At 44.8% G+C, this 27585-nt stretch overlaps 1 protein-coding gene across 2 annotated transcripts; it reads right to left on the reverse strand.

Annotated features, from left to right (window-relative positions):
* Positions 1 to 107: 107 nt before the first annotated feature.
* Positions 108 to 24655, reverse strand: LOC125430197 (RING finger protein 39-like). 2 transcript variants are annotated; one of them, XM_048492027.1, is made up of 3 exons: positions 24272 to 24655; positions 2493 to 2515; positions 108 to 2022 (listed from the first exon to the last, which is right to left on the reverse strand). In XM_048492027.1, exons 1-3 carry the CDS (start codon positions 24620 to 24622, stop codon positions 2019 to 2021), a joined length of 378 nt encoding a protein of 125 aa, XP_048347984.1. In that variant the 5' UTR covers positions 24623 to 24655; the 3' UTR covers positions 108 to 2018. The 2 variants fall into 2 exon arrangements, with proteins under 2 accessions (XP_048347984.1, XP_048347983.1); XM_048492026.1 differs by having other exon boundaries at positions 2493 to 2518.
* Positions 24656 to 27585: the final 2930 nt, after the last annotated feature.

A 27585-nucleotide genomic window follows, 5' to 3' on the forward strand; every position in this document is an offset into this window, starting at 1 on the left:
AAAATGTAGATCCAGCCCTGCTAAAATTCAAGCATACATGAGGTTACACTGGGACTGTGAAACAAGCTGGTTGTGAAACAAGCTCCCCTAAAGAAAAACAAATCTGATTTCCTTTGCAATCTTGTTTTTATTTAAGTAGAGTTTTACACTTATGAGTCCCTTCCAGTGAAGGACTGAAATTGCTATGCATACACACACAAACAAAAATCTAAAATTGATTCTTGGTACACCACAAATTAAAAATATGGAGTGTTAACTGCATCTTAATGCTTCCTGTCTTTACTTGTGCAGGGGATTAGCAGCATAGTACATTGGAGGCAGGGACTTCAGGAAAAAAAAACACATTAATGATGTATCTGTGCAAGCATGGGAGAAAATGTCCTGTCCCTTTCTTTAATAAAGGATAAATGTGTGGAGATGAGAAGCTGCAGCTTTGCCTGGCACTGAGGTAAATAACATCATCCCTTGTAAAGAACACCCCATTAATTCTCTCTTTAAGGGTCAGAACACTTTTTCTCCAGGACTCTGGGAACTCGATATGAAGAGAGCAAGAGAAGATTTCCCATTTCTTCCTCAAGTGTGTTCCTGCATGGTAGGGGGTTGGACATGATTGGCCCTTGTGGTCTCTTCCAACTCTATGATTTATTCTCTTCGTTCCTAACTAAAGATCCTAGAGACTGACGGGCATCAACAACCAATGGGGTGTTTCTTTGCCATCTTACCATCCACCTCAGCCTAAATACATACCCTTAGCCAAAAGCAGTAAATGAAAAATGGTACTGAGTATTTAAGGAATAGTTGCATCATGCACTTCAATGCATTTCAGTTCTGCTCAGTGAATGCTAATTTATATTTAAGAGCCACTTGCTTTATTGCCTTCCAACATTTAAAACAATGGTAAGAGTACATCTGATCCCGTGAGGTCCACAGAAGCAGTATGAACCTTATCTAGATGGCTTTGAATGTCTTTCAAGGCAGATGAGCAAATGGTAGAGGGTGATATCGGAGATTTATTTATTTGTTGCATTAAAAAAATATTTATATATCATCTTTCCTTTGTGGCTCATGATTAATGAATGAATTGTGTGAATCTAAGGCCCCTTCTGCACGTGAAGAATAATGCACTTTCAATTCACTTCCACAATTGTTTGTAAATGGATTTTGCTATTCCGCACAGTAAAATCCAGCTGCAAAGTGAACTGAAAGTGCATTATTCTGCATGTGTGGAAGGGGCCTTAGCAGAGTAATTAAGACTGACCTCCCTTCATACACTGTCTGTTGCAAAATAATACTATAGATACAGGTAACCATCTCACTGTGTAGTTTCAGCAGTATTAGTCCGAAAGCAGCCATTCCTCTCCAAGGCCCAGCAGCCACCTGCTAATGCAGATCATCTCTAATATTGAAGTCCTCTTCCCTACAAGCAACACCTTGGGTACAAGGATAAGATTTTCCCAGGATGCCGTGCAGCTGATCTGAAGGTTTTGTCCTTATGCCAAACCAGGCACACTTCCCAGATTTAGTCCAACCAAAGTCTGTTCTGATAAGACATGGAAGGCAGTGCTTAAAATTCAGGCTAAGCCAAGTCCTGGAGTCTGTTTTCAATGTCAGGATTTCGTCACAGAAGATGCAAAGAAGTCACCAAGAAAAGGGGCAGTTTGATCATACAGCAAATTGAATTTCCTCCTTGCTAGGTAACTATGGTCCATTAGTTCCGCAAGGCTTGTGTGCTGGTATTTCTCTGTTGTTTTTAAAAATTAAAGCAATGTAGGGAGGATTTCTTCTAGCTCTTGTAGCTCCATTCCGAAGTATGGATCTTCACTTGGGTGCAGGCCTAGGATCTGCTGCTCCTTCCTCAGAACTTTGCTCTCCTCCATGTCATAGTCTGTTCCAGAGTAGACCTGTTCCCCCAGGGTCTTGACTGTCTTATCTCTTGGCAGGTTGATTGGAGGGGCTTCACATTAAATGTCCAACATGTTCAAATGGAAATGTGTGTCTGGGAGGGTATCAGAACCATATTAGCTGTGGATTGGAAAATGAAAATATAAACAGGCAGCTTTAATTTCTATGGGCCCCATGAAGAATTATATATATTAGGCTGACCAGACGTCCCGCTTTTGGTGGGACAGTCCCGCCTTCAAACAATTTGTCCCGCGTCCCGCGGGTTATTTCAATTGTCCCGATTTTTGGGAGGCTGCCGCACTGCCTTCTTTAAGCGCATGGAGCAGTCTGCGGCAGCAACCTCCCACACAGCGTAGCCACAGGAGCTACGGCCTTCTGGGGCACTGCCGCTTCCTCGCCCTGTGACAGAAGGGAAACGGCAGCACCCCAGAAGGCAGTGCGTTTCCTGTGGTTGCACGCCAAGATACGCGTGCGTGCTCAACACTACCAAGGTCTACCAGCCTCATCAAGGTAGACCATCTCCGTCACCTTGTATATATGCACACCCAATTACAGCAGTAGCCTCCAAAGGAAAAAGAAGAGCAACTTACCATCTGCAGAGTTCTCTGATGCCCTGCTGGAGAAAGAGAGAAGAAGGCGTTAAATGGATGATTACAGACAATGATCCTTACCTGTCTATTGTTATGGTGAAAGAGAAAACTTAAAATTGGCTTCCTTGTAACCTTTTTCACTAGCAATATGTTTATGGTAGACAAAAGGTAGTGCATCTTCACATACTGTATCACTGGCATACAGAAAGAATGTTCACGAAGGGAATGCTTTAAAGAGTATTAGAAAAATTCACCAAGGATCAATCTATTGGCAGCTAAATGGAACCTCCACCTTCAGAGGCAGCCTATCTCTGAAAGCTAAAAAGCAGGGCAAACAACAGTCAGCTGTCCTCACTTTCATGCCCTGCTTCTCAACTTCACCAAATCACCGGGTTATCCACTGTTAGAGTGTTGGATTAGGAAGACCCTAGTCTGATCCAGCAAAGTAAATCTTACGGTCTTCATTTTTGACTGGGCTCTCAGAGAGTATCTCAGTGCATAAATAGTCACAGTCTGTTCCCATCAGCTAGAGAGATTCGGAAGAAGAGTTTTCAGACAGATTTGTTCTCCTCTTTTCAGGACACAGCTACTATGCAATAAATTAAATGCTATAAGGCAAACAGACTTTGATTTATTTTAGGGGATGCTTCTCAGGTGTGCTCATTCTATCAGTCTCCACATGTTTTGGTGTGCAGGATGCTCAGCCGTGCAAATGCATTCGAAGGATAAACAAAAGGTCCACTGATTTGTGTCACCTCACTTTTAAGCGCTGCACATTACTGCAATTATAAAGTGGGATAAGCTTCAAGTTTATCCTTTCGGTTTCATGTGAGCAAAGAAGTGTTATCAGAGGTCGTTGTGTCAGAAATGTTTTTTTTCCTGTCACAAGATTATCCCCCCCCCCCCTTCATGTTAATATGAAATCCTTGTTAAGAGGAGCTGTGGCTCAGTGTTTGGCGTGCAAAAGGTCCCAGGGTTAATCTCTGGTATCTTCTGTAAAAAGGACCAAATGATGATCCATGTGAAAGGCCTCCACCTGAGACCCGGGAGAGCGGCTGCCAGTCTTAGTGACTTTGATGGACCAATGATGTAATTCAGTATGAGTCAGCTTCGGCGTGTTCTTTCTTGAGCTCAGGCAGGTTACCCTGCTTCCCCACAAAAACTCCCCCTTTCCATCTTTCTCTTGCACCTGCCCAGCACAGCTGCCTCCTCAGTTGCTCCCACCCCCACCCCGACCTCTGCTGTACATGTAGTGGTGGCGTGAGCCCTCTGGATAGGCCGTGGGGAGTAGAGAGATTCCAGCCGCCCGGTGTGGGAGGAGTCTCGTGGCACCGACCCCCTCCGTCCGCAGCCTGGGGGTCCACCTGGATTCGTCTCTTTCAATGGAGACCCAGGTGGCCCATGTAACCCGGGTTGCCTTCTTCCATCTTCGACAGGCCCGGCGGCTGGCCCCCTTCCTCTCCCAGACGGACCTGGCCACTGTAATCCATGCAACGGTCACCTCCAGGCTGGACTATTGCCTTCGCTCGGGCTATGCGGCTGATCCGGAGGTGAAACTGGTCCAGCATGCAGCGGCACGTCTGCTCCCGCGGGAGAGTGCCTTTAGAATCACATCATGCCCGTGTTGCATAAACTGCACTGGCTCCCAGTTGAGTTCCCGGATTGTCTTCAAGGTGTTGGTGGTGGCAGGCCCTCAGCGGTCACTGGACCTTAGTGCCCTAGAGACCGTCTGGCCCCATATGTCCCGTCGGTCTCTGCGTTAGGCAGAGAGCCAATCTGCTTGTGATCCACCAAGCCCCTCTATGGCTGGCCTCCACTAGGGCCAGGGCATTTACGGCCCTGGCCCCTGCCTGGTGGAATGCTCTCCACCAACTGTCGGGCCCCTCGCGGGATTGTAATTCCGCGGGGCTTGAGACTGAGTTATTCCGGGCTTTTGGGAGAGTCAGCGGCTGATAGGGGAGTGCCGGAAACAGCTACAACCCGCTGTTCCCTTTGTAGGAGTTTTAATAGCGGGACGCCATCTTTATTTTAATTGATACCGAAACTGGATGCTGCTTTTAAATTGTTTTAATATTTATTGTTTTATCACTGTTGTAAACCGCCCTGAGCCCTTCGGGGGAGGGCGGTATAAAAGTAGAATAATAAATAAATAAATAAAATAAAATAAGGTTGTAAATCTGCCCTTTCCACTTCCTGGCACATAATCTGATCTCTGGTGGCTTCCTGACATAAGCTGGCAGCTCAGCAAGCCCCATGCCGCTGCTTTGGGAAGAAAGTTTTGTCCGAGGTTTGGAAAAGTAGAAGATCACTGCCTAAGGCTGCCAGCCTTCAGGTGGGGTTGGAGAGTTCCCTCTTTTACAACTGATATCCAGGCTACAGAAATCTGTTCCCATGGAGAAAATGGCTGCTTTGGAGTATGAATTCTATGGCCTTGTGCCTTGCAAAAGTCTCTCCCCAAATCCTGCTCTCTCCAGGCTCCACCCACCAAATCTCCAGGTATTCCTGACCCGGAGCTGGCAACCCTACCACTGTAATCTTATGGAAGGGAGGCTTGTTTACACTGGGTTCAGAATGTAACACAAATGACAGAGTTCAATACAAAATCTCCCTCAAAGAGGGGACTCTCAGCTGAACTGGATTTCCTGCACAGTGGACAGATTTGTAGCTGCTTCCTGCCCTCTGCCAGATGGCCCATTGACAACAGCATAACTAACACAACCGTGGTAAGCCGGAAATTGCACATTTGACTGAAAGATCTATCCCTGACATTATCACAACATCCACATTATCCTAATGAGGGGTTAGCTGTTATTACAACAAGCCAGGGCATAGATGTTATTACAACAAACTAGTGGCTGGTGACCTGAGGGCAAGAGAGGACCACACGCTCAGCAAGAAGAGGAGTTTGAATGTATTCCCTGGTTTTCTCAACTGTAAGGAGTCTCAAAGCAGCTTACAAACTCCTTTCCTTCCTCTACCCACTGAGAGAGTTCTGAGAGAACTGTGAGTGACTCAAGGTCACTCAGCAGGCTTCTTGTGGAAGAGTGGGGAATCAAGCCCGGTTCTCCAGATTAAAGATCATCTGCTCTTAACTACTACACTATTCTGCCTCTAATAGGGCCCAGTATGCATTGAGCACTTTCCGCGACACTCTTCCCTCTATAGTGGGGTCTCATTGCATTTCCTTGTTTACATGCAAGTTGGTGCCCCACTGCCTACCGCGCAGCTTGCCTGCCCTCACTTCCAGGTCACTCGCTGTCAATTGATAGGCAATGAGTTGCCGGGCAATGAGTAAGCAATGGAAGCCTGGCAGTTCAGTAAGCCATTGCTTTGGGAAGAAAGTTTTGTCTGAGGTTTGGAAAAGTAGAAGAGCAGAGCACCAATGTATCATCAACCAAGAATGCTCTACTTGTGGATCCTGTGCCTGTTCCCAAATTATGCTGCTTCTTTAATTCCAGATTATGTAAGGAAATCACCCTGAGAGCAGAGAACGTGCCACCAGGGAGTCATTACACGGCATGCCACTTAGGTTACAGGTTTTGCAATACCATCAAAGACAGTGTTTATCGCAGAAATAGAACATACAGAGTTTGTAGGAGGTCTCCTGCCCCTGCTGCCTGATTGATCTATCTGGTTTTTAGGTGGTGTTGGGGAATTATCCTGCAGATATTGATAAAATATATGTTTTACATACACTCTATGTAAAAAGCTTTTTGTAAAATTATGACGTTTTAGTGGTTTGATGTTCGCTGCCTTGAAGCCCCTGTTAGGGTGGAATGAAGACACAGAATTTTTAAAAATAAAATAAACCCACTCACAAGCCAGAGGCAGATCAGCTTAGCTTTGGAAAGGATGGCACACTGTGTGCCTTCAGACTCTCCTCTGACTTGTGTATGTGGATGACTGCTAGTCTGCGTTTTTAAACTTCGAGCTGGAAAAATGTATTTTTTATGAATGGTTCTTCCTTTTGCAAAAGCTGCTGAAAGCACAGAACCCTTTACTGTATAAAATCTGGCTACCCTCTGTGCAAGACACCACCTGGACCCTTAGCTGTGCTCATTTGATTTGGAAGATGGAGATATTCTTCTTGTGCCTCTGTAAAATTTACTTTAGGTACATCTAGCCCATTTAGTTGTTAACATTTGTACAGGGTTTTGGCTATTAAGGTATATTTGTTGTTGTTTCCCCCCTTGTTTTGCCATGTTTATGGGATTGTATTGTTCTGTATATGGGAAGATTGGGAAGGCCTATGGCTAATACAATAAACTTTTCGCTTGCTAGTTTGTGCCTCTCGGCAGAACCATTTCAGAATGGCTATAATCAGACACTCTTAAGCCACATTTTAACTCCATCATGTCAAAACAGCAAATGTGTACGCATTTTCATTTTTCAAGAAGGTAGGGTTACCAACTGCATGAAGAAAAGTGCCCTGTTCCTTTAATACAAATGTAATGGAATGTTATTTACCAAGCAATGTTATTTACTTCACGCATGAAAAGCTTCTACTGCTCATTTACACACATGAACCCTCTATTAAAGGGACAGGAGGGTTTTTTTGTGTCCTGGCCTATTGGCAGTCCTATAAGGAAGGAGAAGCAGAGGAGTAGCCGCATAAAGACAATAGGTACGTCAACGAGGTTGGATCGGGTAAGGAGTGGGTTTTGTGCAGAATGATGGATTCGCACCCCAGACCACCACAAGAAATCTTAGCTCATATGAAGCTGCCTTATATTGAATCAGACTATCAGTCCCTCAAAGTCAGTATCGTCTACTCAGACTGGAAGCAGCTGTCCACGGTCTCAGTCTGCATCACCTCACCTCACCTACTACCTGGTCCTTTTAACTGGAGGTGCCCAGGACTGAAGTTAGGCCTTTCCGTATGCAAGCAGATACCCCCGCCATACCTCGGAACGCCCCCACCATGCCCCCACACTGGCGTGCACCCGGGCCGTCAGGGCTCCCCCCCCCGCCCCCTTGGCACTTCATCCCTGTAGCTAATGCCCACAGCCAGGAAGCCATACTATTTATCAGGCGATGGTTTTTTTCTCTCCTTGCCCTGAAAAGGTTCATCTGCCCATTTCCATATAGACTAAGCCTGCATTGAATGGACAAGATGTTTTCTGTAGGCCAACTGGCAATCCTATGAACACTGCAGAGGAAAGTTCTCAAGAGGTGTTTGGAGAGATCTTAACTGAAGATGCCAACTTCTCTCAGCCTCCCTGACCTGCTATGACTGCCAAGATTTCCTCTTTCAACCCCCTTTCACACATGCACAGAGAACAATCTTCCTTTTGTCTCTGGCCAGCCCAGTGCAAGCTCTTGTAAGCTCATCATACAAATTACAGTGTAGTTCAAGAGAGGGGGGCAAATGAGTTCATCAAGGTCGTTTCTGCACGGCCCAAATATCCCGGGTTGAGCAAGGGAAATATCCCGGTTTGGCCAGGAAGTTTGCATGGTTCCTGGTCCTAAAGAGGGTTTGCTCCACAATATTTCCCTCATTCTGAACCCACTACCATGCAAACACCACGGGAGAAGAAGAAAAAGTTTATTTTTCCTGCCCAGCCGCCTGATCGCCCTGCCCTGCTGCCTGCCCCCCCTGATCTCTGTACCTGACATCATGTCAGTTTTCAGCTCTGCTGATCCACCAACATTGCAGCCTGCCCTTTCCGAAATGTTCTCCCAAGCACATTTTCTGCTCATGGTATCAACTGGGTGCCAATTCGCCTAGATTAATCAGGAGTGGAGTCCCAAAATGTCCTCGTTTTCTTTTTTGTACATGTACTGGTTGCTCAGACCGCATTATAGCTAGGGAGATATATTGGACCGAATATTAGTGGGGGGTGGGGGTCTCTCGTTTTCCACAAAAATATGAGAACGTGAGCGGGGATGTGATGTGAAGTTGTTCCCCATTGTTTTTTGCTGCCGTTTGCCATGCTGAGGCCTGCGCTGGGCCCTTTCCAGAACTCAGTTTCCCCACACTTACTGTGGGTTGACCAATCAGAAGCACAGCCTTTTTGTGGGGGCGGCAATGGCCTGAAACAGACCTTGGGTGGGAAACAGCTAGTTTGAATTCAGTATTGAGGAGGGGTCGGCAGCAACTGTTGGTTTTGAGTGATTGGTGTGCACAGACGAAGATGGCTGGCACAAGTGGTGACGCTGTTCCTCCCAGTCTTCACTCGATTCCTTCACAGAAACGGGCAGCCATGCGAAGGGAGAAACCAGGATAAGATAGAACTGGATTGCAAGATACTGATTGTAGGTATAATTGTGCCGTGCAGAAATGGCCCAAGTTTGGGAAGACTTTTATCAGATCCACTATCTTCCCAAAGGACACTAGTACTCCAAAATCTCTTTTTTCACTACATACATACAAGATTACTCCCCCCCCCCCGCTGGCCCAATTAATTTTCATAGGAACTTTATGGCTTTAACACTTGTATGGCAGCCTGAAGTCCAAAAAGTGCAGCACCCCCCTCTCATGGTAAGAAAGGGCAGCACCTGTTGAACTCATACCTGCCCCACAATTACTATGGGCATAGTGGCTTGTGCAGAAATAGTTGCTTGTGGCACTTCCACACACACACGCATATGCGCACATGACTGCACATGTCATTTGCTCACTTGATATCCCATGTGCTGTTTATTCCCAAGAACGAGGAGTGCCTGGCAGCGGTCCAGGCCAGAGGCGTAAACACCCCAGCGCCCTTGGCTGCCTTACCTAATAGCTGGCTTGCGAGTTATCAGTCACAGGGAAGGCAATGCCCTTGGAATCCTTCCAACCAACTACACACGTACGCACACACCTCATGCCTGTTCTTGAGCCATCCAAGCTTGATTGTACAACCACCCCAACATTCTCCAGTTGCTATGCACACAGTGGGTCACCTGCAACCCGCTCAGCCTCTACAAATTTACAAGCTGCTTTTGTTAATATTATGGTCTGGGGTGGAAGCATCCAAACCACAGTGCAAGCTTTGCACCAGCCACTTGGACATATCTACGAGGCCTCTAAAACTGGGTAACTAGAGATCTGGTGGAATGGAGTACCTACGAGTCCATTAGTTCCAGTTTCATATCAGCTGGCTTGCTCAATGATCTTAAAAACAACCATTTCTTAGCCTCAGCCCACATCTGTGCTATAGCGGTAATGATGACCTATCTTCTAGGTTTGTTGTAAAAATCTCTGAAATAGTGGATGTGAAGCAAACATCAGTATGTATTGTTATTAGTGATCCCAACATAATCTTTCAGTGTTTAGTGGATTAATTCTCAACATCACTATTTGGTTAGTTACTTATACCCAAAATGAGGACCAAGAGCATTTTACAACTTTCTTTTTCCCTCCTCTATTTTTATCCCTACAACAACCCTCAGAGGCAGGCTAGGCTGAGAAAGAAAAAGAATGACTGGCCCAAAGCCACACAGCAAACTTCTGAGGCAGAGTGGGGATTCAAACCAGGGTCTCCCACCTCCTACTCCAGCATTCTAACTATACCATGCAGGCTCAATGGACCAATAGCCAAAATTGGGGTTGAGAACAGTACCAATTAAGTGAAGAATGTCACTGATGCACAATGTTACTGGGAAGAATCTTACTGATGCACAAACCAGCAACAATGCATTCTACATTTGGAGCAGCTGTGCTCATGTGATTGTGTAGAATTGGGTGTGGTAGTAGCTCTTCACAGTTCACAAACGCAGGGTGAATTTTTAAAAAACGTGCTCCTCAATTGTACCTAAACAATAGGTACAATGCTCCTTTTCTCATTGTCTGTCCCCATCGGCTGTTGTACACCAAATTGGTATGTTTGATACTGGAGCATTTTCTGCTATTGAAGTAGGCACATTTCTGCTTAATTTGGTAGCAGGTCTAGCACAGCTGCATACAAAGTGCTGATCTGATGACTGGGTGACCAAGCAGGACAGGTGTAACTTCTTGTTTTCTTTTTCTGGAGATATAGTGAGCACTATTCTGGTTGGGCTGCCACCTGTTCAACATTCCCTTTTACATTTCCCATTGAAGTGGGGAAATGCCCTTCCATGGCTTCTTCCACCAAAGCTGCTCACTCCTACATTGCCACCTTGTACTGAGAAGCAACTAGATCAGCAACAGTGGGCCTTCAACATAAGGAAATTTCTATTGGATCAGACCAAATGTCCATCAGGTCCAAAAAAATTTCTTCGACAAGGGCCAACTCACTCAAATGTCCACTGTGTTCCCCTTCTTGCTTCTCATAGTGGCCAACCAGATGCCTCTTGGGAAACCCACCTACTGGTTTTGAAGAAAAGAGCCCTCCCCAAACAATGTTTATTGCTGTAGTAAAAAGTTTGGCCAACTGAGTTCTGTAGATGAAGGTGCTATTGAAGGTACAAAGCAAGCCAAACTGCTTGACAATACCACCAGGAGAAGGCCTCAGCCTCTATGCCAGTGGTGACGAACCTTTGGCACTCCAGATGTTATGGACTACAATTGTAGTCTATAACATCTGGAGTGCCAAAGGTTCGCCACCACGGCTCTATGCCCTGTTGTTGGACCTCCAGAAAAACAAAGTGGCCACTGTGTGAGACAGAATGGTGGACTAGATGGACCTCTCATATGATCCAGCAGTGCTCTTCATATGACAATCCTTGCTCTCACCCACTTCCTCCATTACTCCTGTTGTCCTTTGCTCCTCACATCTGGAGTTATCTTGCTTGTTTCAACAGGGAGGAGAGGGCAGGTAGGAAGAATGGGAAAGGAATGGTCAGGTTGAGCCAAGTGGCTGCCTATCCTTTCTCATATTCCAAGGCCAACATCTGGGGGAATCTCTGTGTGAAAGGTGGGGTGCTGTCTCCCAGATACCAATCAATTCAAAGGCATGAATCTTCCATCTACTGTTAGAGAGACTTTTAGTCAACAGTCTGTTGTTGTTTGTTTATTTTTGTGTTGCTTCTTCTTCTTAGAAGGCCATTATGCAACTCAATTGTGGCGCCTTTCAAAATCTGCATACCTGCTCAATATTTGACATAGATGATTGCAAGATAAGTCCTGGTCTAATACATCTGTCACACACACCCTTTTTCACCACATCTAGTTCGATGGAGAGTCCTGGAGAATGTTGGAAGCTCATGCACTGTTTTGTGTCATTCAGGTAGGTCCTAATAAAGAGTATTATGCAGGTGACAACCTGGCAGCTGTCGATGACAGACACTGAACCTGCAATTGCCGCTTGTCTGACTTGCCCTTCTGAGCTTACGACATTAGGCTCTGCCATATATGTCACCACCAGGCAATGTGCAGGATGCAGAATCCAGTGACGTTAGTTCTGCCTCAAAAACACTGACATTGTTTGCATTACAAGCCAGTGTGAAGTCACTGCTGATCAGATGCCAATTCTTTTTTCCCCAGGAGTATCAGGTGGTGTTTCTGATAGCTTTGCAATGATGTCACATGTGATGAATGAGAGGAACGTTTTCCCTCTTATCTCTTCCTCATATTTGGATTCCTGAGAGCCTCCACTCTGATGCACCCCTTGCATGTTCTGGAGCTGCTCAACTTTCCAATCAGTCTGTGTCACCAAGTGAGTTGCATTATCACAAAGAGTAAAAGAACAACTGGAGTAGAAACCCACTTTTGGAGAATGTTTACTCAGAAGTAATCTCCATGTTATCTGGTACGGTTTACTCCCAGGAAAGTGCCTTTAAGACCACACCCTTTGTCACATCAAAGGCCCTAGGCTCAGTCCATAACATACCTGACAAAGTGACCACCTAATAACCCAAGCACATACCTTTGAAATCTCTGAGTGCAGAAAGCCATTGTGAGGTAGTGGCTAAGAATGGTCAACTATTATCTGGGCAAACCTGGCTTTGAATCTTCACTTGTGTCATGGTGACCTTGAGTCAGTCACACAGTCTCTCAGCCTAACCTGCCTCACAGAGTTCTGAGGAGAAAATAGAGGGGGAAAGAACAATGAAAGCAGCTCTGGGGCCCCACTGGGAAAAAGGCAGAGTATAAATGAATAAAATAAAAAATAAAATAAAATAAAATAGAGGCAAAGAAGACCAACAAAGCCCTTTCACTGCACTGGCAGATTGGTGTCCTGGTGGCAACCTAATTTCCCCCTTCACCTATCATTACACCCAGTGTCCTGCTCACTGGGTGGGTTGGGGGATTAGGGTCAGAAAATCCCTGGATTAGGAAACACCTGGGTTAGGAAATACCTAGAGATTTAGGGAACTCAGGAAGACAGAGGGCAGGAGGAAGGACTTCAGTGGGGGATGATAATGCCATAGAATCCACCTTCCAAAACAGCCACTTTTCCCAGGTGAGCTGATCTCTTGTCACCTGGAGATCAGTTGTAACAGCGGGAGATCTCCAAGCCACCTCTTGGAGGCTGGCAACCCTACTAATCTGATCCTTTTAACTGGAGATGCTTGGGATTGAACCTGTCACTTTCTGCATGCAAAGCAGCTGCTGTACCACTGAAGCACAGCTCCCCTCTCAATTATCTGTACCCATCAGCCCTTAAGAATCTAGAAGCCCTTTGCACCCTAGATGGCTGTCTACATTTCCCTGTTTTTTATATGACTTCTGTAGGTACTGGCACACATCTCTTTCCTTCCTTCCTCTCAGCACCCCACTTTAATGTTGCATTCATTAAAAAGTCTTAAAATATAAGTTGAAATTTTATTTGTTGGTGATTCAGCCAGAAGTATTCATAATCTACCTTATGTTTCTTGGCTTTTAATTAACGCCTGAAAAGAGGGATACCGAATCTGGGTTGGGAAATTACTGATGATTTGGAGAGTCAGGGTATAACACCATAGAGTCCACTCTTCAAAGCGGTCATTTTCTCCAGGGGAAACTGATCTCTTTAGCCTGGAGATCAGTTGTAATCCCGGGAGAGATCTCGAGGTCCCACCGGGGAGCTACATAATGTTACAGAGGGCCTTTGCTCTGACCAGCAAAAAGCTTGCAAAACTTAAGCTAGCTTGTTCTTCTGACTTAAAAACATTTATTCAAAATGTATTTCAATAAAATATTTATAAGTCTGTCTCTCTTCTGACCAAGTCCAGACCCATGTTTAGCAAACATCAGCGTAATACCTAGAAAGCAATCTAGTTTAAACTGACAGGAGCAAAGACAAATGACACAAGAAGGGATGACACGCCAAGTAATATAGATGTTGATCAAAATAGCATTCAGCTAAAGGATGGTGAGAGAGAGAAGAAACATGCATGTGTGAGATTGCTGCGCATACGTAGGCAATTTTGCTTGCCTGTTCACTCCACTCTACCATCAAAGAGACAAACTGCTATTCAGCATTCAAAATGGCTGCTGCGCTTGGCAGTGGGGATGACTCCACAGTGAAAATCATCACCTGATGCTCTTTCAGTTCTGGCCTGATTTGTGCAGTCACAATGATGAATACATTGTCACAGTTCTTGGGCTGCTTGCAAAGGATTCTAACATGGTATATCGTGCACCAGAGAGAGAGGTGGTGATGGTGGTGGTGGTAAATGCTATCAAGTCACAGCCAACTTATTGCATCTCTGAGGGTGGTCAAGAAAAGAGATGTTCAGAGCTGGTTTGCTATTGCCTGCCTTCATGTAGCCACCTTGGACTTCATTAGTGGACTCCCATCCAAATGCTAACCTGGGCTGATCTTGCTTAGCTGAGCCATTCAGGTTAGGACAACAAGAGAGAGAAACAGAATTTATTTTAAATTCACTCAAGAGCCTGGTGGAAAGAGCCCACAAAATTCAAAAGGCTCAAGTTTGATCGCTTGCAAATGAATCTAGTCCTGAAGCACCACTGAAAATTCAAGAGCCAGGCTTCCTTCTCTTGCAATTATGTTGGTAGTCATAACAGAAAGCATAACCACAAACAGACCGAGACATGGACATTCTTAATGCAACTATTTGCAGCGTCATCACAGAGACAGATGAGATTTAGAAATGTTGAACTCTGCGTACCCTTGAGAAGATTCCCTGTATCTGTCCCTGTATTTGTCCCTGTATCTGTCCACCTATGAACATTTTCCACATTGCCATTTTATTAATATTACTGTTACTCAAAAGGAAGTCAGTAGTGCCATCTGTACTCTCATTTATTATTCTAGCCCCAAGACCCTAAATTTACAGGGCATGAGTGTCCATCTGTACCACTTCCATGTTTTGTTTTGTTTTTGTTTTTTAACAAAAGAAGCCTCTAAGCCAGTGATGGCAAACTTTCTGGGCTAGCCCTGTCAAAAATTAGGAAAATGCCTAACTTGACTCTGCTGGCTTGTCCCATACATACACACATACACCCCGAACAAAAAAGAAAAAAAAATCTTTACATATTAACTATTTTTTTAAAAAAGCACAGTCCAAACACGTGTATTATGAATTATGTATTATGAAAAGAGACGTCTAATAATTACAAAAAATGACTCAAATTCAAACAGGCAGAATAGCTGGTGAGCGCTGGCGTACCAGACAAAATGTCATAGCGTGTCACCTTTGATACATTTGTCATAGGTTCGCCATCATTGCTCTAAGCATATATGTTGTCTTTAACCTAAGGCTATACTCCGTGGGTCCTTGCAAGATGCATTTCCAAAGGGAACATTTCTCATGGGAATAAAGAGCATCAGATTTGCAGAACTCCTCTGGACTAGTTCAACTTGATCAAGAAATTAGCCTTTTCTGAGGCATGTGCAGCCCCGGATCCCTACAAAAATCCTCTCCCTCACCTGGTTTGTTTCTGTTGTGTCCCTCAGCTCTCCATTGTGTTCAGCACCATTATATAATTAGTAACCAGAAGGAAACAAAGGGATGCACCAATTGGGGCAAAGAGTGGCAAAAACGCGATGGGGCAGAGGGAAGAAAACTTTATTCAAAATGTTAATAACTTTTACACCGCTAACCAATCTTCACTCTACAGATTGGTGGGCCCTTATTGAAGCAAAGCTCTGTGCTCTTGACCTATCGCTTGACTCGCTGGCAATGTTTTTCACCAAATGAAATTCTTAAAAACATCAGGGCCAGACTATACGAGTCCAAACGGCAATCCTTGCTTGTCTAGGCCCATAAATTCTGTTTCCCCCTTTTCTTTGGTATCCCATGTGGCTCTGGTAAGGCTGAATATTCATTTCTCCTCTCTGAGCCTAAACTCCCCCGGGCCCTCTCTTTAGGAAGATGTAATATCCTGCCCTCTTCTTTGAGCAGGGAAGGGCTAAAAAAGTACCACATCATGAAAGATTCTGCATTTGTGAAAAGCGTTGTGAAGAATCTGTGGATCATGTTTTTACTTCACTGCCCCCTTTATACAGAGGCAAGAATGTCATTATTATTGCCCTATTTGAGTGGCACAGATAAATGGACTGATCAGCAAAAGACTGTTTATTTATTAAATAACGACTCCGGAGCCATCCTAAAACAGGCTGCAAGGTTTCTTAAACTGGTTGTTAATAAGCGATCTTAATCTAATTACCGTATGTAATATACAGCTATCTATCTATCTATCTATCTATCTATCTATCTATCTATCTATCTATCTATCTATCTATCTATCTATCTATCTATCTATCTATCTATCTATCTATCTATCTATCTATCTATCTATCTATCTATCTATCTATCTATCTATCTATCTATCTACTTACTTCTACTTCTACTTGCACTTGACTTCTATTTTATATCCCTACTCTCCCCAAGAGGGGGCTCAGGGTTGGCTTAACGACATTGTAGATATAACAGGTACTCTAAAACCACATCTTGGTTTAAAACCAAGAAAAAGTTAAAAAACAATAACAATCGGTTAAAAATGACCACAGCGTAATAAAACAGATGATTACTTCATGGAGAAAGGGAGAGTAAGTCAATACCCTCACCCCACCCACACATTTTGGAGATTCTTAGCTTATTTTCATTAATATCCACTCTCATGCTTGAGTGCCTACCAGTGGAACACAAAACTGAATCAGGTAAAGGGGTTTTTTTTCTAAATGCAGCAAAATTGTTTAATAAATTCAAGCAGGGTTACATTTAAAAAGGATCCCTCACTTTAAGCTTTGGAATACCAATATTCTTGCTAGAAGGTTGATCCAATAATAACCTTTTGGAATCTAGATCTAACTTTAAATGAGAGATTTTATGAATCACCATAAATTCTTTGTTCCTCCCACAGAGCATGCTTAATCAGCCATGGAATGTTTGGAGCAACTGTAAATGCGAATGCAAATGCAGTTGTAAATGTGATTGCAATTGAAACAGCAAATGCAGCTGTAAATGAACTCCATCCAGACACATGCAACTGTGCCTCACTTCTCTGTGAGGTGGACAAAACATATACCCCACCACACAATCACTCCACACTGTGCTACAGAGAGAAATGTATCTCACTGTGACGTGCCTCTGAAGATGCCAGCCACAGATGCGGGTGAAACATTAGGAGCAAAAAACTACCAGACCACAGCCACACAGCTCGAAAAACCCACAACAGCCAATTGATTCTGGCCATGAAAGCCTTCGACAATACAATAAACACCTCTTACAAAAACAAGCAAACAGGGAGGGCAATGTGACCCCTCAAACCCATAATAGTTTTTGGTATCCAAGATATGCCTCCAGTGCAAATTTTGCCCTTCTCCTGGCCTCTATTTTTAAGGCTAGAGTTGCTCAAAAGTTAAGTCTTTGGGTGTGAGAGAGGTAACAGGATTGGAAGAGCAGTGTTGCCTCAAGTTAAATCACACACATCCAGGATTCATTTAGTGTCAAAGTCATCACAGTCTTATAGTATTCTGGACTTGGGCGGAGGTGGGTGGGTCGAAGATTAGCAATGGAGGATGCATGCTAATGACTATTATGTACCCTGAACTCTAGGCCACTTGACCTACAGAAAAATGCCCTGTCCTTCCAGTAGAGCTTTTATATGTGGTAATGGGCAGTTGAAGTTTTTCATGGCATGGAGGAAATTTGCATCACCTTGTAAATAGCAGACCATTATGGCTTTATTATCCCTGACCTGCATTGCCCAGTTTGACCTACTATATAGGATTTTAGGAGCTAAGCAGGGTTGGTCCGGGTTAATACTTGGATGGGAGACCTCCCAGGAATTCCACGGTTGCTGATTAAGAATAGCAAACAATGTCTTTTGCCTTGAAGACCCTATGGGGTTGCTAAGTCAGCTGCAGAGTTTTTACATACACAGAAGTCTTGATTAAAGGGACAAGGCATTTTTCTCCAGGCTGACTGGCAAATTAACTTTATCATAGGATAACAAGTAGTACTTACTCATCCATGTACTCCCACTGTTCAAGTTCCAGGCTTGGCAGCAACCTTCTTACCTCAAAATTGCACAAATCCAGTCCACAGTCTGTTCCATGGGGAACTGGACCACTGTAATGTTTATCAAGCTGCCATGTTCTGTTCCCAGGATGCAGAAAGTTCCCTACATCCTGTCCTAAAATTGGATCAATGTTGTGCTATGGGAGGCACTTTCTGATTGATTCTCATCCCCATAAATACCTTACTGTGTTCTTCTGTCTTCCCTGTTCTCCTCTATGGAAGCCCCACTATGGCACCAACCCAAATGGTCTGAATGGAAAAAAGGAGATCCTCTGGAGGGGTGTCCAAATTATGGTATCACTTTGAACATGGAGCTCCCCCAGCACACATCTGGTTGGGCCGTTGTTGTGAGATGGAAAGGCTTGGCAACAAGGCGTCTCGGTGGCTCTTTCTGGATCTGGAATCGAGCAGGCTCATTCTGAAGACTTAGCTAAATTCTGATTTGTTAGAGCAGCTGAAATCCTTGTTACACACCATCGAGTCGGTTCTGACTTAAGATGACCCTAGGAATTAATGACCCCTCCCCCCCAACATTCTATCATTAACAGTCTTTCCTGGGATCTTGTAAACTGGCTAACTTTATTGAGCCAATTAATCTCATGTGGAGTCTTCCTAGTTTGGGATGTTGTGGAGATGGCATTTGCAGGACAGGTGTGTAAGGGTTCTCATGGGCCCAGCCTTGTGGCTTCAAAAGAAGATTGGCTATGTGGCCAGAACTGACTTGTACTAGTTGTGTTTCTTTCACCTGGTTGACTGACCTAGCCACATTAATCTGTATTTTTGTAAACTTACGGTTGTACTACTGTAAGACCCTCTGTGCTGTGCTGACCTGGAAGAGCCCATGGAAAGACAACTGATGCAAAATGTGGCAGCCTAATTATTGTCTGGGCTAACTAACAGGAACATATCTTACTAATTTTAGTTGATATTGGCAGCCAGTTTTGTTTCCAAACTAGTTATCCTTAAAGCCCTTCACAGTCTAGGATTCACAAATCTAAAGGAATTGGTGACCCAACTGGTGTGTGGTGTTCCGCAAGGGACAATTCTCTCACCATTATTATTTAATATCTAATGCCCCCTCTAGCCAAATTGATCTGGAAGTTGGACTGGGCTGTCATCAGTATGCTGATGTATCTGATGATGGATGGTCTTATGTCATCTAGATGCTGCCCCAACTGTTTTGAGCAACTGTCTGGAGGCCATGATGAAATGGATGAAAGAGAGATGGCTGAAATTAAATCCAACAAAGAGGCTGATCTTAAGGGGTTGATCTTAAGGGGGCAGGTGGAAGAATGTCAGCTGTCATCTCTTGGCAGGGTGCATCTGTCAAGAGTTTAGGTGTACACCTAGATACCTCCTTAACAATAGAGGTGGAGGTGAAATAATGCTACTAATGGGCATTTTATCACCCTCGCCAAGCAAGATAACTGACACCTTATCTGTCCCAAGCCAACTTAGCCACAGTGATTTATGCAATGGTCATCTCTAGGCTGGATTATTGCAACTAGGGCTACACAGGGCTACCCTTGGACTAGTTCCAGAAGCTCCAACTGGTCCATAATGCAGCAGCGAGGTTCCTACCTGGATCCTCGTGGTGAATACACATTTAACCTGTGTTCCACCCGCTGCACTGGCTCTAGGTGGAACGCTGGATCAGATTCAAGCTTTTAGTACTGATGTACAAAGCCCTATATGGTCTGGGACCAAAGTACCTACAAGACCGTCTTTCCCATTACGTCTCCCTATGGACACTATTAATTGAGTGAGAACCTATTTGTGGTTCCTGGCCTGACAGAAGTCTAGCTGGCCTCAGCCAGAGCCAGGGCTTTTTTGGCCCTGGCCCCACCCTGGTGGAATGCTCTGTCTGAAGAGACTAGGGCCCTGTCCGCAGGGCCTACAAGATGAAGCTGCTCCACCAGGCATATGTTTGAGATAGAAGCAGTTACTGTCTCTGGTCTCCCGCCAACCCCCACTCTTCCTCCATCAGGTAGTTAATTCTTTCCTTCTATCCTCCTTCTCATCTTCCTTAAGATTATCTGAACTGTTGTAATGGGATGCTTTCAGGATTATCTGAGCTGTTGTAATGGGATGTTTTCACCATACTGATAAGAAGTATATAGATTTTAAATTTGAATTTGTAATATTTATGGTTGTATAGTTTTATTGTTTTGTTTTGTTATAGATGTTTATTTTCTGCTGTAAACCACTCCAAGCCCAAGAGGGGAGGGTCAATATAGAAATTTAATAAAATAAATAAATGACCTCCCCTGTACTTTTCTGTGTGCCAATTGTGGTCATCTCCTCCTTGTTTGTGTCCTGCTCAGCATCTATCAGAGCCCGTTTCTTTGCTAGAGCATCTCCTGCCGTGTAAAACAGGCTGCTTGAAGAGCAGATGGAGGTGACATCTTTAGAAGTTTTTAGGAAGTAGTGTATGGCTGTTTTTATTAGCAGTGGCCTTTTAAAAGGGAATTTAAGTTGCATAGTTCTGGGGAGGAGGGGGAGGTAAATGGTAGTTTTCTGTATTTTGCAAGGTTTGTTTTTTGGAATCGAATGCTGCTCTTCTCCTGACCTGACTAGAGCAACCCCATGAGATCTTGGATGCTAAACCATGTCAGCGCTAATTGGTATTTGGAGGCAAAGGTATTGGGGGGGGGGAGGAATGGCGCCTGGGGACAACACCTGCTTCAGCCCCCCCGCCTCCTTGTTCCCCAATACCTGGGGAGGGCAGAAGCCGGCCTGCAGGGAGATGGGGGGGGAAGACCCGCCTCCAAGCACTACCCCCGAGGGCCTGCGGAGGGAAGGAGGCAGCTCGGCCTGTTCCATGGCAGCAGGCCTCTGCCTTTAGGCATCTCCCAAGCCAGGTCAGCATCGGGGAGGAGGGGGTGGAGGTGATTTAACCCCCCCACCGTTGCACCAGGGGTCATTTGACCCCTTTCCCCGTGGGTGGTGTGTCCCTGCTTGGAGACCACAGAGACAAACAATAGCAAGCCACCTCTGTTCCCCTCTTGCTGTGAAAACGCCACGGGATTGCCGTAAGTTGGCTGAAACTTGACAGCACTTTACAAAGTGGCGAAAGTGGCAGGGTTGCCCTCCAGAAGAGGTGGGAACTCTTCCTGGGACACTTGCCTTGGGTATTCAAGGAGCAGGTTGGCCCTGAAGCTGCCGCCCAAGATGCTGCTCTTGGCACTTCCGAGCTATATTGCTACAGCCTTTGAAGTGTGTTGTTGGGAGAATCTCAGAGTATGATTGCAGAGCAGCTGATGAAGCTAAGCAGGTCTCAGTCTGGGTCATGCCTGAATGGGACACCCTCCCTGGATGGGCACCAGCATGTATTGCATGAGGGAAGAAAATTGGGATGCAAATGTGACAATAATAGGTCAGTGAACGAACACTCTGCCTTTTAGATCTCGTATGCCTCATCCTTGGGTACTCCTATATGCCATGGCTATGATTAGAAACAATTAAATGGGCCAGTGCATGAAACATGCGTGCCAAAGCCACAAATCCTTTTGGTTTAAGAAAATTAAAAAGTGACTGAGCTGTACTTATAACGAAGTACAAAGAGTAACCACAGCACATGCGCTTAAAACGCTCTGCTCTTTTAGCATGAATGTATATTCCAAGAACGGGTTTCGGGCCTTGCTGTAGATCTTACCTCACCCCACACTGAAATATCTTCGCCCACCAACCCAAACTGGAATATGCCTATCTGCCAGTGGCAAGTACTGGATCGAGGATAAAGAAAAGACTCAATTGCTCTGCCATGCACTGAACTGATAGAGTACAATGGTGCATCACAGCACTGTTTCCCCACGTGACACAATTTTATCCTCGCATCAACCCTATGATAAGGTGACCAGATGGTCACCTTTGTGAACCGGGACGGGGGTAGGTGGCTGCGCGCGGGAAAGGCGGGAAACGGCAAGCCCCAGAAGGTCATGCTCCTGCAGCCACGCGCGCGGGAGGCTGCCACACTGCCTTGCGCCCCAGAAGGCAGTGCGGCAGCCTCCCAAAAAGCGGGACAATTGAAATAACCCGTGGGACACGGGACAAATTGTTTGAAGGCGGGACTGTCCTGCCAAAAGTGGGACGTCTGGTCAGCCTGCCCTACGAGGTAGGGAAAGTTACTGGCCCCAGGTCCCTCAGCAAGAAATGTTGAAAGCTTCAATGACAAGAACCAGCTGGTTGTTGTGGGTTTTCTAGGTAGTGGCTGTGGTCAAGTAGTTTTTGCAGCCAACGTTTCACCCATATCTATGACTGGCATCTTCAGAGGCGTGTCATGGTGAGATGTGTTTCTCTCTGTGCCATAGCAGGCTTCATGCAGAATGTGAGTTTGAACTACAGCCTCCCAGAAACTAGCCTGACGCTCTAGCCACTAAACCACAGTGGGGCTCAGTTGGCAGTATGAAATGACCCTGAATCTTAAAGGAACATAAGGTATAAACAGGACCCAGTGCCCTAAACATAGATACAACCAAACCACAAATTACTGGTGGAAAGGGCCTTCATTCCCCCCACTCCAACTGCATTTTCTACTTCTAATCTGGTGTCTTTGAAACCATTGCAAAGAATGCATTTATTATCCCAAGAGCAAATGGGCAGTGTACCCCCATATGAAAAATGGGTCAGCCTGCATTGGCGACCCCATTCCAGGCCAGATTGCACATCTGGCATTGCTACTGTCATGAAACTCCAGCATCTCTGGCAGTGGTTTGGTTTTGCTCTCCCTCCCTCTCCCCCAGCAGACAGTATCGCTTGATATCTTGTCAGTCCCGACTGGCAAGACAGCTTCTTAGCCAGATTTACTAAAGAGGAGAGGATGAAGCAACTGAAAGCATTCTAGCTGTCCCAAGTAATTTATGTCTATAGCTGAGGAAGGTGGAGCTGATTTATGAAATTCGCACAGCCCAGGATTTTGGCAGTGGGACTCCAGGAGTTTGTATTCCAGATCCAACACTCTTAGCACAGGAGTTTTGATTTTAGTAGTTTGGAGCCACACCTGAGCAGATCAACTCTTATTGTCAGTTCTCCCCTTCAGGGAAAAAAGAAAACCCAAAGTCGAAAACTAGCAAATAGGATGTTGTAACTGAAATCTGAGATTGCTATCAAACCAAACTCATTACCAATGTAAATAGATCAATTACGCCGGGATAGCCTGTCTCAATGCATATTTATGTATTCCTTTACGTCATTTATACCCAGCCTTTGGTCCCAGTGGGGACCCAAAATTGCTTGCATCATTCCACCATCCTCCATTTTAGCCTCACAACAATCCTGTGAGGTAGGTCGGGCTAAGAGAGAGAATGACTGGGCCAAGCTATGCAGCGAGCTTCTTTGGCCCAGTGAGGATTTGAACCCGGGTCTCCCAGATCCTCACCTGACACTGTAACCACCCACACAACACTGTCTCTCATAAAAATGGCATATGTGTGTGTGGCACAAGAAGTCAGACCACTATTTTAAAACTCCCTTGGATTTCAGGACTATGGTATCTGCAATGCACATAAATGCCATCGGTTGACCCTGTGGCTCTCGCTCCATATTCTTTTCCTGTGTGATATAGTGGCAGAGAGGAAGTTTCTGGTTCGAATCCAGCTTCTGCCAAGATTGCTCTGGTTGGCTTTTATAGCTCCTCTCCCTCCCTCAACTCAATTCCCCTTCTACAATACAAGGATAACAACAACGGCCTACTTTGCAGAGCTGTTGTAAGAAGCGCCAAAGGCAAAGGGCACGGGAGGCATTTGAGCCTGAAAAATGCTATGCAATTGCTGCCCATTAGACCTCGTAGTAGGAGATTCCTTGGGAGGGAGAAGGAATGAGTGTGGTCCTGGCTGATGTGCATGTTGATGGAATCTCACCTGGAGATCGGAGCTGTGAGAATGAGCTTGGGAAGGAACTGGCTGGAGTCTGGCGCAGTGGGGAAGAAAATGCCGAAAGGCAAAGAACGGGGAGGGGAGGCGGCAAGGAAATCAGCAGCTACTTTAATATTCATGTCTTCCTTGGAACTGACACTTCAGTTATGTTTGCTTTCTCCATTCCTCCACTCTCCAGGCTTTCCCTCTTGAATCTGTGCTCCTCCTGCCGCTGTTCAGAGATTGCGATCTTTCCAGCACCCTTTCTCCCCAGCGCCTTCTAAGAAGCTGCAGGTGTTTAAAGCAACACTTAGACATCCGAGGCATAAATAAAAACAGGATGCCCACAGATGCCCTGGCATTTGCCAACCTGTCTGTCTGTTTCACAGCAAAAGGTCATCACGTTGCAACTTGTTTCTCAAAGGGCCGAAATGAAAGCACAACCAGACAGCACATTCTGTTTCTTGAAACCCCTCCAGATGTTGTGCTATGGTGAGAAGCACTCTGCACATGCTCAGGGAACTAAATTCATTCACATTTCCCAGGACTGAATCCCGCCGTCGGCCTTAGCTCTTGACAACCCCCAAAATCCAAAGGGATCCCCTGTCCTACCTTCTCGTCCCGGATGCTGGTTGCGGGTAACCACCCTCCACGACGCCTCCTGGGCTTGGGGCCGAGGGGCACCTCGGCTGTCTTGGCATTGAGATGCTGGGTGATCTTGACTTCCACGGCCAACTTGACATTGGTCCGGAGGTTCTTCCTCTCAAAGACCATCTTGCACTGAGGGCAGGACAGCACCCTTGGGCCCTTCCCAGACGCAGCTGCCTCTTCCCAGTAACGGGTGATGCAGGCACGGCAGTAGCTGTGATCACAGTCCAAGATCACCGGGTCCTTGAAGTGACCCCTGCAGATAGGGCATATAGCAGCTCTCTGCAGCTCAGCCACGAGCCCTTTCCCTTCCATGATGTGTCTGGAAGTCTGACTGTGTAATGTGTCCTGCTGTCATCTGGTGCCAGTTAAGAAGCTTCCTCTTCTTTATAGAAGGGGGTGGAACAAACTGAGAGGTTGGGGCGGGGCATCCTTACTGCACCAGGTAAACAACTCTTGCATAACCAACCAGTTTTTCCACTTTGCGAGGTCGACTTTCTGCGCTGAAATAAATAGATGTGGCAGGAACTGCCTGTGGGGTGGAAGACAGGCTGTTGTTTTTTCTTGGAAAGATTTTTGTAGCCTGATAAGCTAGGGGGTGTTTTGGAGAGGACAGTGCAGGGGCGAAGATGAGGGTTTATCTTGGGGTTTGGGGTGGGTGGGGGAGTACCTGGTTGCATTCCTATCCTTACTCCCTTCATAGAGCTTTCTGAATCTGTCCCGATCTGGAAATGAATCAACTCGATTAACCAACAGAAGGGTAGGGATGGGGAGAAAAGGCAGCCATTGATAAGAACAAGGTTGAATTGATGATCCAGATGGTTTTATTGATTATGAGGCTGGTGCTATATCAGGGTTTTATTGTGCTTTTATTTTCCTTTTTAAAAAAAATTGGTAGCTGCTCTGGAAACCTGGCATACAAATCTTCTCGTACACTTGAATCAGGGATCACCGAGGGCTACGGTCTTAACCTGTTTTACTATCAGGGCTCAGTCCAGGAACATATGGAGTAACGATTTTGTAAAGTGTCCTTGAACATGGGCAGAGCTCCTTTTTAGCCAGTTGCTCTCTCTCAACCTGAGCATCTCACAGGATTGCAGAGAGCACAAAACAAGGCAGGGAGGAAGTGGACTGATGGTTTGGGGACGATGCAAGTGGGCCTCAGGAAATCTATCTGTGGGAATCCTGTTGGGAATCATCAGCAAAGTGAGGAGGGCTCCCAAAATTCAGAAGATCTGAGCTTCAGAGGAGTAACTGGAATCACAAGTTTATGGATTTTTGGGCTCACAAAGGTACTCTTGGATACATTGACATATAGTCCATTTTTATCCCACCTGTTCCCTCAAGGTACTCTGGACAGATCACAGTGTTTTTTCAACCTTGGTTTTTTTACAACAACCTTATAAGGTAGATCAGGCTGTGCAATTATGGCTGTCCCAAAGTCGAACCGGGAGTTACATCCACCAAACCTTGCTGGTTCTTGTCCAAAACTCTAACAACTAAACCACACTGGCTCTCCAGTTTCTTGTACCCATGACTAGTAAATCACTATTCTTGATTTGCCTATTCGTGACTAACTTTTGGATTTGCTTCCTTTAAAAAAAAACACAAAATAAAACACGGCATATGCTTGAATATCCTACCTCCCTTATCCTACATAAATGCCTGTGGCAGCTATTATAAAATAATTGTAGATAGCCAGATCCATCGTGAGATTAAATATTCTGTTGATGATGCAAAAGGAAAAGTGTTAGAGCCAATTTATTAACACACTTGGTTTGCAGGCTAAGGGCTTGCCTTTGCAGAATAAATTAATACCACTATCAGTATCAAAGATGTTATTGCATAGCCACAGGCCTTCACAATATAGGATATAAAATTAAAAGATAAAGAAATAATACACAATGTAAATTACAGAGGAATGTAAAATCAACCATGACAAGGTTCTCACTTTAAAATTCTCCCAAGTAATTAAATAGACAGCGTTAAAACCTATTAAGGGTACAAGATCATATTAAATGGTAAGTTTTTCCAAGGTTTTCTTTAATGCCTCCTTGGCTCTCATTTCATTGGCCGCTTGTGCAAACAGAGCCAACCTTTAGGATACGAAAGAATCAGTGTCTAAGAGAAGCAAGGCCCTTTCGCACATGCAGAATAATGCGCTTTCAATCCACTTTCTATGCACTTTAAAGCTGGATTTTACTGTGCGGAATAGCAAAATCCACTTGCAAACAATTGTGGAAATGGATTGAAAGTGCATTATTCTGTATGTGCGGAAGGGGCCAATGTCAGAATAAAACCATATCATTGTTAACATAATGGAAAGGAATTTAGAAATAAATTAATGCAGGCAGCTATATAAGATACTAGTTGGGGTGTGGTGCTTAGATAGGGTTGCCAATCTCCAGGAGGCCTGGAGATTTCCCAAAATTACAGAGACCAGCTCACCTAGAGAAAATGAACACTCTCAAGGATGAACTGTATGGCATTATATTTAGCTGAGGCCCCGCCTCTTTCAAACCCCACCCTCCCCAGGCTCCACCTCCAAAATCTCCAAGGAATTTCCAAAACCCAGAGCTGGCAACCCTACGCTTAGGCAATTATCTGAGCATAGAAGTATTCACGTGCTGTTGGGCATACTTCAAGAAACTTGGAAGGACCTTTTTTGATATTTAATGACAACTGCCAGAGTGGTACTCATAACAAAATGGAAAGCAGAAGATTGTCTTAGCTTAGAAAATTGAGCAAATAAGGCCAGAGAATATGTATCAATGGCAAAACTAACCAATTCTGTGAACAGGAGACCTAACCAAGGGTTTCAAAATAAATGGAAATATATATTTTGTATATTACTTTTTAAAATTATATATATTTTTATTTTCTCATATAAAAAGACAACACATATATATGTGTGTGTGTATACACACACAAACAAACACATACATACATATGCATATATGCATATATGTGTGTAAGTGTGTGTGTATATACCGTATATACTCATGTATAAGTTGACCCGAATATAAGTCGAGGCACCTATTTTTACCACAAAAAACTGGGAAAACTTATTGACTCGTGTATAAGTCGAGGGTGGGAAATGCAGTAGCTACTGGTAAATTTCAAAAATAAAAATAGATACTAATAAATTACATTAATTGAGTCATCAGTAGGTTAAATGTTTTTGAATATTTATTTCAAAGAAAAACAGTAAACTAGCTCTGTAAGTGGAAAAGGGAGTCAAGAACAATATGGTCTCAACAATAACTTTAAAAGTACAA

The sequence above is a fragment of the Sphaerodactylus townsendi genome, linkage group LG03, assembly GCF_021028975.2.
Source record: "Sphaerodactylus townsendi isolate TG3544 linkage group LG03, MPM_Stown_v2.3, whole genome shotgun sequence".
Lineage (NCBI taxonomy): Eukaryota > Metazoa > Chordata > Lepidosauria > Squamata > Sphaerodactylidae > Sphaerodactylus > Sphaerodactylus townsendi.

What these genes read in the sequence shown, in the direction of transcription:
- LOC125430197 (XM_048492026.1), bottom strand. Translation starts at nt 24,622, where the DNA reads ATGGAAGGGAAAGGGCTCGTGGCTGAGCTGCAGAGAGCTGCTATATGC. An exon ending in CCAGCATCCGGGACGAGAAG is followed by an intron (nt 2,519 to 24,271) that starts GTAGGACAGGGG and finishes CTCTTTCTCCAG; the next exon opens with CAGGGCATCAGAGAACTCTG.